The following is a 10,699-nucleotide window of genomic DNA, read 5'->3' as shown; positions in this document are numbered from 1 at the left end:
AGGGGGCAGAACTATGGCCGATCGACAATCCTCAATAGGTTGATCAGCAAAGAGCGGTTACATAGCTGACCGTTGGGTCACATTAGTCCGATTAGAGGCCAAGAAGTGTCGAAGCCAATCGGGTGAAAAGCTTCACAGACAACTTTGTCCAGTTAGTCGGACTTGCAACCTCATTCGACTAGACTCGAGGGGGAGGCATGTGATGCGGTGATAAGACAAGACCCACCCTGCGGGAGGTAGTTGTCGCGGTGGAGGTTAAAGTCAAGGTGGTCAACGCTCAGATAGTATCGATTGGTCGGGCGAGCATGCCCCAACCGGGGGGAGAAGGTCCCGATCCGCTGCCGCCTTCGACACGGGGAGGAGTCAAACGACTGGCGCTCAATGGAGTAGGAGATAATGTGTAGAAGCCGAGTCAAGCGGCTACCCCGCTCGGTAAGGCAGCAGGGCTGGGCATTGGCACAATAGAGCTTCGGGCGAGCGGCTACCCCGCTCGGCAAGGCAGCAGGACTTGACATTGGCATAGTGGAACTTCTGCCGAGCGGCTACCCCGCACGGCCTGGTAGTAGGACGCGACACAAGCATAGTGAAATACAGCCGAGCGGACGTGGCACACGCATGGTCCGAGCGGTTGGCCGAGCGGACGAGATACAGGAACAGCGAAGTTCCAGCTAAGCGACCAGCCCGCTCGGCCTAGCAGCGTACTCTGGTATCCATCGACATCCCTTTGGGAGTTAGTGCCGCCGACATCGGGCATGGACAACCAGAAGATCGTACGACGAAAGCTTTCACTGTCACTTCAGATATATGCTCGGTCTGTTAAGGTACTATGTCAGGGACGCTTTACTGACAAGTCTTTTCAAGTAAATCTTAAGGAAGCATGCTCGTCTTGGGAAGCATGCACGCGCGCTACAGGAACTCTATATAAAGGGGAGTCCAAGCATCGACGGAGGTATGCGATATTCACTGTTTGCGCTACAATCTTCTTGTCGCTTCGCCTTATACTTCATCGCCGATGACTGATTTGAGCGTCGGAGGGCCAACACCGGGAACCCCTTCCCTGGCTCGGCACTAACGTCATCTGTTTTGCAAGTCAGAGCGGAGACTACAGGTGGCTAGCGGGAGCGCCACATCCCAGACTTTTCATCTCTTCGACTTTCGGATAGGATCAGGTATAAAATATCTTATTAGGTGTCTGATCTTTCTCATACAAAGGGTCACTGCGCTAGAATAAAATATTCCTCATAACTTACTTGTATCTTACCATGTGATCTATAATACTGAGCCGTTTACATCGAACAATATCAAATTTTACTCCAACTGACGTAAAAGCTTACCCCCACAGATAGAGAGACGATATGCAAAGGGGTCGCTGTGCTATAATAAAATATTCACCATGATTTATCTGTATGTATCTTACCATGAGACCGATGATACTGAATTATGTGCGATAAATGTATCACCTTTTGCTCCAACTAACACAAAAACTTATCTCCACATGTTAGCGGTCGGTAATTGTATGAATTATTGCTCCAATAGATTTTAGAGTTAATTTTCAACCGATATAAAATATTTCATTGAATGCCTAAACTTTTTCATATAAAAGAACATTATACTAGGATAAATATTTCGTAATTTTACTCTCTTGTCCAAATGGGTGGATGAGATTGACGTGCCCAATAACAGGACACTATCAAACAACACACATAAAGATCATTAAGCAAAATTTGTAGTCCCCTCAAAATGATTGGGCTAAGATATAAAATATTATCATATAAGATATTGAAGTCAAAATTCAACATGTTCAAGTATATCTTCCCCTATATCTTGACCACTTGCACTAATAGCTAATAATCATCATGATTTACCTCCTCTGTATTAACATAAAAATAGATTGGCAAGGACAGTGAAGGAGAGCAAATCGTCTTTTATCACATTAAACAAAATTTGTAAATCCCCTCAAAACAATACGATGGTTAAGATATAGGCTGCTACCACATAAAATCTTCGTGTCAAAACTCGACACGTCCGAATATACTTCCCTGATGTCTTAGCCACCTACACTAATAATTAGTAGTCATCCATAATTTACCTTATTCATATTAACCTAAAGACAGATTGACAAAAGCCCTGGTACGAATAAATCACCTTTTACCAAAATTTGTACATCTCGGTGTAATAGGTACAACATACACATACAGCAACACTTACTCGTAGAGATCGGAACACTATATATAATGGATTAGACTGCGAACAATTCAATCTGATGCAGTAAACTTTTAACAAACCGAAAAGAATGCAGGTCTTGCGCATGCACCACGATCTATGAAAAACATGAACCCGTTAATGTAGAAAGTCCATTCTTTTATACAACTCGAACATAGACATATAATTGTCCTGCACAACAAGCCCGATCTTATTTCTTCCCTGTAGTGACTCCAACAACAACATTGCTCACCTGCATTGTAATAGATTTAAGAATTTTTAATCACATTTAAACTTCATAGAGAACAAAGACCAAGGCTTTACCAGTTTTCCGCTTTCATTCACTGACATCGGATTTTCAACCACCACTGTCGTGTTTGAAACACGAGAGGAATGCTACAGGAAAACAAAATAAAATGGATACAAAAATAAAAATTCCATGAATTGGTGAAACTAAGAGACTTGGAGTGTTGAACATACAATTGATGTTGATGGCTGGATGGGTGCAGTCTCATTTGACCTCGTTCCTGCAGGGGCTGGAGCTCTCATATTTGGCATCTTTGAGAAAAAACAAAGTGTTTGTAAGAAAAGGCAATCAAATTAGAAGAATGGGGGGAAAAAAAAGTCCTACTCAAACTATACCCCAACATTAGTAATGTAATGGCAAATTGCACATTTGACAGATGACGCTCCGTATGGGTACATCAGCATTCTATGACATTGTCTGCAGTGCACATGAGAAACTTGATTTGCTGCATTCAACAGGGTATGGGAAAGCAGATTCAAGATCAATAATCAAATATGCACAAAGTAGTGCTACTGAAGGACTGAGCAAGGACAAAAAGACATCAAAATTTTAAACTCAACATCGTCCACAGACTAGAATCATTGTTAGCAACCATACTTACTAACGTGTGGAGATTGAAGAATCATTCAGTCAACATCGCAACAACTCATATTTGGTTTCACTCAGTCACAGTTGATTCTCCAAATCAGTAGTGTGTGTAATTTTCAAGTCAGTGCTGATTCTTAAAAGTTGTTGGTCTAAAGTGTCATCCATAAAGGTAATTTGACTGGTAATGAAGGAAACACAAAACAAAATCATAATAAAAAGATTCATCTGATCATTTCTCTTCTCATTTATACAGTATGGACTTTAGAGAGAACATATTTCTACTCCAGGAATCAATGGCGTTAGAGCCAAACCCAAAGAATTTAATGCCCCAAGTAAAATTTTGACCATTGGAAAGCCATGAAGCTGATAGAAGTAGTATTCTTTGTAGATTTTATCTTCTAAATTTAGATTTGCCATAAATAAATACATTAAGATTACACAGTAATGAAACGTTAACACATGAAACAACATATTTTTTTGGCAGAAGAGATCATGTTATCTCACTAGTTTATACTAAAAAGTAAAAACACATTGCCACTAGTTGAGATTTTCTAGTTATTGACACAAAAGCCATTAGCCAGTTTATATCTGACAAATGTCTAAACAATTATTCGTCAAAGAGGGTCAGTGTTCCCAGGTCACAGAAAAAAGGAGGGGTACTTTTTTTAGCACCAATGAAGCTATGGAACTTGCAGACAGAAACACATCCTAGCATAAGCCATCACTCAAATCAGTGAAGCTTGCATGTGCCAGAACGCCTAGCATAGAGTAGAGAAGTTTGCACGGTTGGGGGAAGGACTAGAGATCAGTGGGAACAGGCAATACAGGTTGGATCAAAAGTGGAAGACAAGGTCATTTTAGGGATTTTGATTTACATTCATTTTTCCATCCTTTCAATTAAACAACTTAATACCTCTCTTCTTTTCCTTATTCCCTTTATTTGTCACATCAAGTAGAGCAAGGGAACAGAAGACCTGTTGATGACTCCAAATCAATGAAGATGTTAATTCAGGCATGTAATTATTTTGCCAAATTTCATTGCATTAGTGGAAAACTATTAAAGCCTTACAAAACATGTAGCTCCTCACACAAGATGTTATTATGTCAATCCACAACTAAGAAGATAGTCCATATCTTAAATTGTTGCTGCAAATCACTAGAAAGTGAAGCACAAGATGCATAATGTTGTAGGCTTGTAACCAAGTAGTCGAATAAGTAAACTCATAAGGAAGAAGGCAAAATAAACTATGAAGAAAGTAATAAATACCTGACATAGTGATATTGATTGTGTTGCAGCAGGAACATCTTACACTTGTTGCACCGCGAGTATACATTAACATCGTTCGACAGCCACCACATACAAGTTGAGACATATCCATTCCTGTTAAGTTAAATTTAGAATTGTCTTTATGACTAAAATGAGAAAAATGTATCTTCTTAAGAAGAATGACACTACTCTATTTAACATATTGTGCAATACCAAGTATCTAAGCCTAGTATGACAAAAAGATAGGCAATAGTTGTTTGTTAGACATTGCATAGGCCGTTACACTGACCACTGCATCAAATCCCATGCACACAACAGCTCTTAATAACTAGGAAATACTTCATCATTTCAATTCTCAAGTAAGATGTATAATGCTTATTAGGCAAGAAGAAGCTTACTATTGCCTGGTTAGCAACAAAAACAGATGCTCCTTCTTTAAATGATGAGGCAAATGAACTCAGGTTCTCACCCTTATGGGATTTAAAGCCTCTTATGCAGCTACATTATGAGACAGCTGAAATGATTTGAAACTCCAAGATTCACTACATCTAATCAATAATGCCATTGATATACCAAAAAAAGTTGAATTTCCTTCAATACCTATATATGTAGACTAAAGAAGTTAAATTAAACTGACAGGTTTACTAAGCACATAGATTATCCATAGAACATTCACAAAGAAAATTAAGAGGCTATATCTATGCATCAGCCATATTCATATGTAAGTACTATTTCTTAGTTCTGCAACTGCATATTTCATAAGCCAATTCATTTTTTGTCAAAAACTAAGTTTACTACTGAAACACGACTGAAAAGAAAATCAACTAAATGTCCACCATAATGGTGCCTGAAACTGTTGGAAGCATAGCCTCTTTTTGTTTCACAACCAGCTTTCTGTGATATGATACCAACTTATATCAAAAGATGTAAACGAGGCACCTGAAGCAGCTGGGGTGATTGTGCTGCATATGGCACAACGCACCTCCGTGGCTCCCCTTGGGTAAAGGAGGACGGTCCTGCACCCGCTACAAACAACTTGGCTCTGCATAGCTGTATCGTGTTTTTTACAACAATTGTCTGCTGATCCTGCGATTCTCAAAATACATAATACGAAATGAATCAATCAAAAAGATGCAGTTGACAATCGACAAATCTTAAAAATACGTCAAAACAACCCACACCAATTACATCATCAACACACAATGAAAAAATTACAATACAAAAGTTGAGAATCCGTCGGTATATTTCCCCAAATATAGAAAAAAAAACGCTTTATGCATAGCAAAAAAAAATATATCTCATCTAACAACAAAACCCTAAATATATTGATATACATATTTGATTAAGGATAAAAGAAGCTAATCGAATAGCAGGGCTGCCTGAGTCGCAGACCGGCAGCAAATCGGGCAGAATCGTGCCCAAACAAGCAACAATAGCAATGAACACGGAAAAACCCTCTCTATTTCTCATTAAAAAAATTTTAAAAAAAAAAAAAGACAAAACAAGAAATACATCGATGGGATAGGAATCATCAAAGTACCTTTGCCTCAATGGCGGAGGGAGAAATCAACGAAGCTGATATATCCTCGCCTCCTTTGACCGTAGAAAAGTAGAGGGTTTCGTTGTCGGGAACGAAACCGACGCAGATTTCTCCCTTTTTTTCTTTTCTTTTTCTATGTAGGTTCTGTCCGCGTTGAGGGAGGACGAGGGATACAATTAATAATGGAGAATTTCTAGTTTACCCCCTTGTATTTTTCATTTATTTCAATTGTAAGCTTCCAAGAAATGTTTTAACTTAGGCCGAGCCTAATACAATGTACAGGGCCGGCCCATGCTTAGCCGAGCCCGTCCAAAAAGACTTCTCTTCTTTGTTTATGTTGTCCTTTGATAATATGGAATCATTTGATACCAAGTTGACTCAAAATAGTATTTTTATATTTTATTTTCTCTCTTTTTTTTTTAAATAATAATAATAATGACTGCAGTTACCAAGAAACTTCTTCAGCAACCTAAAGAATCTTTTTGTATAAATAGTTCGGGCTAAACTTATGCAAGCGTGCCTGGTTGATTTAAATAATTGAGCAAAGATTCCAGTGGCAGCTTAATAAATGTTACTAGGGCTGAGCTACATAATCCATGTGATGAGCAGCAATGCATCCTTATTTTAATTGCTGTCTATAGAAAATAAATAAATAAATAAATAAATAAATTTGGATTTTAAAACGACCAATTTTATATAAGATTTTCTTACTAAGTAAAAAAAAAAAAAAGAGCATCTTTAAACTAGAAATAAGATAACTAAGTAGCACACGAGACATGTCCTTGAATCAGTTTACATCTGAATCTACGACCGCCAGTCCGTACTTTAAAAAATATTAAAGATTTCTTTTTATAATTTCTGCGATGCCAAAATGAATGAGCTGTTTTCGTTTGTCAAGGCATCAAATTATCCAGCTTCCATGAAGGTATAGTTTTATATATATTCGTTTCGGATAGATGCAATTGATATTTGTATAGATAATTATTTTAATGGATCTTAAAATTAATTTTTAATCGGTGTAAAATATTTTATTGGATGTATAATTTTCCTCATATAAAAGTTTTACTATAAATGTTTCATAATTTACGCTCTTCTAATTTTTAGTCGGTGTAAAATATTTTATTGGATGTATAATTTTCCTCATATAAAAGTTTTACTATAAATGTCTCATAAATAATTTACGCTCTTTTAAAGAGTATGGGATCATCTTAAAAAAATCATCCTTTATTCTAATAGTTATGTACATATTTATTTATATTAAAAAGAAATTATGAAAATTTAATAAACATGGTAAAAGATGGAATTTGCCACTTCAATCTCATACAGTCATCCCCATGACTATTATGAGGAGTAGGGGCATACGTTAGGCCCCCCCCCCCCCCCCCTAAATAATATTAGTTTTATATATGTATTTTTTTATTTTATTAATATATATTTGGCCCCACTAAATATAGTTGTGTATGGTTAATCTAATGGTAAGATTATGTTTCTTCAAACATGCTTCTCAAGTTTGAATCCTTATTGAATTAAATTTTAATTTTTTTTCTCCTTTATATTTCACATTCTAACTAAATATATATTTCACATTCTAATTAAATATATAGTAAGTTTGGAAAGATCATTATAATATTCATAGAAATTTGAAGAGATCATTATAATATAATATGTTTAATAATTATTTTGGTTAATTAATATTCGGCCTCGTCATTTAATATACGACCGCTCCAGATTTAAAATCTTGGATCCACCCTTGATGAGGAGATAAATCGGGAAATTATAGTTAGCTACTATGAGAAGATTTTTTTTTTTTTGGCTTTATTGAAATTTAAATTCTTATCCTATGATCATAGTAATTATGTCTTGTGCTAGTTAAATATGAAGCGAGAAATTCTGGTTATTGTAGTGTGATATATAGTGTGATGGTGTGCACGTTGGATTTAGGTTATGAGCTGTGGAATTTAAGATTAACATAGTTGACCTAAAGGTAGTTTGGAGTAGGGATGATAATTTCACCCAAATCCGATAGATAATTCGACATCCAACCTGAATGAAGGAGGATATAGAGGAGATTTTTATACCTGATTATAGTAAATGAGTATTTGGATATATATATATATATATATATATATATATATATATATATATATATATATATATATATAGCTCATTTTTTATTGGACAAGGGAAAATTTTAACCCATTTCCCCCCTTGGAAAAAAAGATTTAGTTTGCCTCTTTATTCAGTCATCAACACGTATCTCATCTTTTACACAAGAAATATTCATTCAATCGAAGGAGCACGAGACGAAGAAGAATAGACAAGTACATTGAAATAATTTTTTTTTTAAAAAAAATGAGAATGGTAAGAAGTAATAGGATGATGGATAGGATATGAATACCCGAACCTTCGATGATATAAGAATGAATATAAAAAATAAGTAACCGATAGATATGAAAATAAATATAGAAATAGATATAATAAATAAAGATGAATAAAAAAAATATAAAATCCTATCCATTGTCATCCTAATTTTTCAATGACTTCTTCCTTCTAGTTTAGAAGTGACTTTTTCAGTGACTTCTTCCTTCTAGTTATGGGAGTTGCTTTCTTCTCTGGTGTCTCTTAGTCAAAAACAAAACTAGTGTGAAATAAATGGAAAAAAAACATAAATCTCATTATTTTTATCCGCGAACAATATGGTTTGCTCTTATTTTATTCTCATCTGAGAACAAGGTGGCATGACCACATGTGAAGTGGTTGAATTAATAACTATGGATTCAGTGAAAATAATTTGACACACTTAGTGGAGTGAAATATTGCTCATTAATTAGAGTAACATTAGACAACGGCCAATAATTTAGATTGCACATGACAAGACCAATCCCAGTCCAAAAGGTGAATGTCACCAAATTTGATCACACATGCCAATTCTCTTCCAATCAGCTCAAATAAACTCGAAAAAAATAACAGTTCCATAACAAATAACATGGAACATGCAAATCATCTTAGAACTAACTAATCCATCAAGATCGGTCCTTGATAGGTACATTACATATACACAATCTCGCCTCTTTGCTACACTCTTTAATTCAGTGGACCGGTGACATTGTAGTGGCAGTGGTTGTGACGGTGGTGGTGATAGTCGTCGCGGATGATGTTCGTGGTGTCATCACTTGCTTGATTACGACAATCGGAATTAGATTCTTCTTCCGCCTCTCTTCTTCCTTGATCAATTCACTTGCGAAATGGTCGAGCTTATGGGCATTGCTCTGCTCGGAGAGCCTTTTTCCACTGAAGAGAAACGATTCTACATGTCTCTGTGAGAAAATGTCTTCCATCGTTCGCATCAAATTCTTGGAGTTGAGCAAATGCGGCGTGCAATTTCCCGACATTAAATTATTGGCCTAAAAGAAATTTAATTTAATCGATGGACCTGTTAGAGAATTTTGATTAATTAGTAAATTGAAAGTGCAAAATTTACCTGGATGCGAGTATAATTGTTTGCACTGCCGTGTCCAAATGCCATGGCTACAGCTTGATCCACCTGTTCAAATGACTTAAAAAATTATTTTTTATAAACAAAATCACGTATATAAGAATGTATAACGCATTATAATTCACCGAGATAAAAAAATTAATTATTTTTATTTTTCAACCGCTGTTCGCGCTGGGATGTGATGACTAAGACTATTCAATAATTGTACGGCTCAGATCAGTTCTCGATGAAAAAGGGTGAAAGGCGCTAGCACCAGGAACAATCCGTACCATATCGGCAACGCCATCGCTGGCGATCCTGAGGAGCTCAGCCGCTCCGGTTGGGACGGGTTCCCTAGGGGCGGCTCCGAGAGAAACCACGAGGAGGTCCTCCAGTCCGGTCGCCAAGGGGAACTCCTGCTTGTTGTGTAGAACGTGCGTGATGGCGGCGGCCGTGGGGTTCGCCATCACAACGCCGCCTCCCACCGCGGCGACCCGCGTCCGTCCGTCCATAGATCGCATCTCCACCGCTGTGGTGTCGGCGCACGTGGCGGCGCACACCTCCCACGTCCGGAAGTCGTACCCGTCCGCCTCGACCGCGTCGGCCCGCGAGAAGAGGAACGGCGCCGCCGTCGCGAGATCGTAGCATGGGATCAGGATCGGCTTCACGGCGTCCCTCAGGGTGGCGTCCCCGAACACCCGGCGGAAGAACCCGCCCGGCCGGCGGAACACCCCGCGGAAGAGGCCGCCGCCGCGGGAGCAGGCGAAGCCGCGACCGCGGCGGCGGCGGCTCTCGGCGACGAGGAGGCGAAGCGCGTCGGCGGCGGAGAAGAGAGGGCGACCGTCGTGGCCCCTGGTGAAGAGCATCGCAGCGAGGACGCCTCCGGCGCCGGATCCGGCGGCGACGTCGAAGAGGTCGGCGACTCGGGCGCAGGGCTCCCCGGTATGGAGGCGGAGAGTGGCTTCGAGCCGATCGAGGGCGGCGGCGGCGAGGAGGACGTCGGAGGGGCGGTCGCCGCCGTCGATCGAAAGGACGCGAATCCTGCCAACAGCGCCACTCGAGATAGCCGGTGATGCAGTGGTGGAGGGGGTGAAGAGGAACTTGCTCTCCAGGAAGGAGAAGATCTCGTAGCTAAGCTTGTCGGCGTCGATGAATGCCATCAAAGACCCCGCCGAGCAGTTCGCTACAGTCCAAAGTCGAAATCGAATAGACCTTTTTGGGGAGCGAAGCGGCTAATGCAGCTCGAACTGAGGATGGCGGAGCCCCGCGCTCGTTGGCGGTTAAATAGAGAGGGGTGACGCCCCCATCCTGCGCACGATA

General features: G+C 39.3%; 2 protein-coding genes across 5 annotated transcripts; both read right to left on the bottom strand.

Annotated features, from left to right (window-relative positions):
- Positions 1-2,128: 2,128 nt before the first annotated feature.
- LOC122005514 (protein LOL2-like) lies at positions 2,129-6,061 on the bottom strand. Of its 4 annotated transcripts, none has more exons than XM_042560553.1 (7): positions 5,905-6,061; positions 5,304-5,450; positions 4,365-4,478; positions 2,845-2,954; positions 2,683-2,760; positions 2,527-2,598; positions 2,129-2,455 (listed from the first exon to the last, which is right to left on the bottom strand). In XM_042560553.1, the coding sequence occupies exons 2-7, from the start codon at positions 5,410-5,412 to the stop codon at positions 2,414-2,416; spliced, it is 525 nt and encodes a 174-aa protein (XP_042416487.1). In that variant the 5' UTR covers positions 5,413-5,450; positions 5,905-6,061; the 3' UTR covers positions 2,129-2,413. The 4 variants fall into 4 exon arrangements, with proteins under 4 accessions (XP_042416487.1, XP_042416486.1, XP_042416489.1 ...); XM_042560552.1 differs by lacking the exon at positions 5,905-6,061 and adding an exon at positions 5,744-5,848; XM_042560555.1 differs by lacking the exon at positions 5,905-6,061 and adding an exon at positions 5,757-5,819.
- A 2,647-nt stretch (positions 6,062-8,708) lies between these two features.
- Positions 8,709-10,628, bottom strand: LOC122005513 (patatin-like protein 3). The gene is made up of 3 exons (XM_042560551.1): positions 9,670-10,628; positions 9,386-9,448; positions 8,709-9,308 (listed from the first exon to the last, which is right to left on the bottom strand). The coding sequence occupies exons 1-3, from the start codon at positions 10,537-10,539 to the stop codon at positions 8,994-8,996; spliced, it is 1,248 nt and encodes a 415-aa protein (XP_042416485.1). The 5' UTR covers positions 10,540-10,628; the 3' UTR covers positions 8,709-8,993.
- Between the last annotated feature and the right edge of the window lie 71 nt (positions 10,629-10,699).

This window comes from Zingiber officinale, chromosome 7B (assembly GCF_018446385.1).
Source record: "Zingiber officinale cultivar Zhangliang chromosome 7B, Zo_v1.1, whole genome shotgun sequence".
Lineage (NCBI taxonomy): Eukaryota > Viridiplantae > Streptophyta > Magnoliopsida > Zingiberales > Zingiberaceae > Zingiber > Zingiber officinale.
The sequence above is the reverse complement of the archived record's forward strand: the minus strand, read 5'-3'. Positions and strand labels throughout refer to the sequence as shown.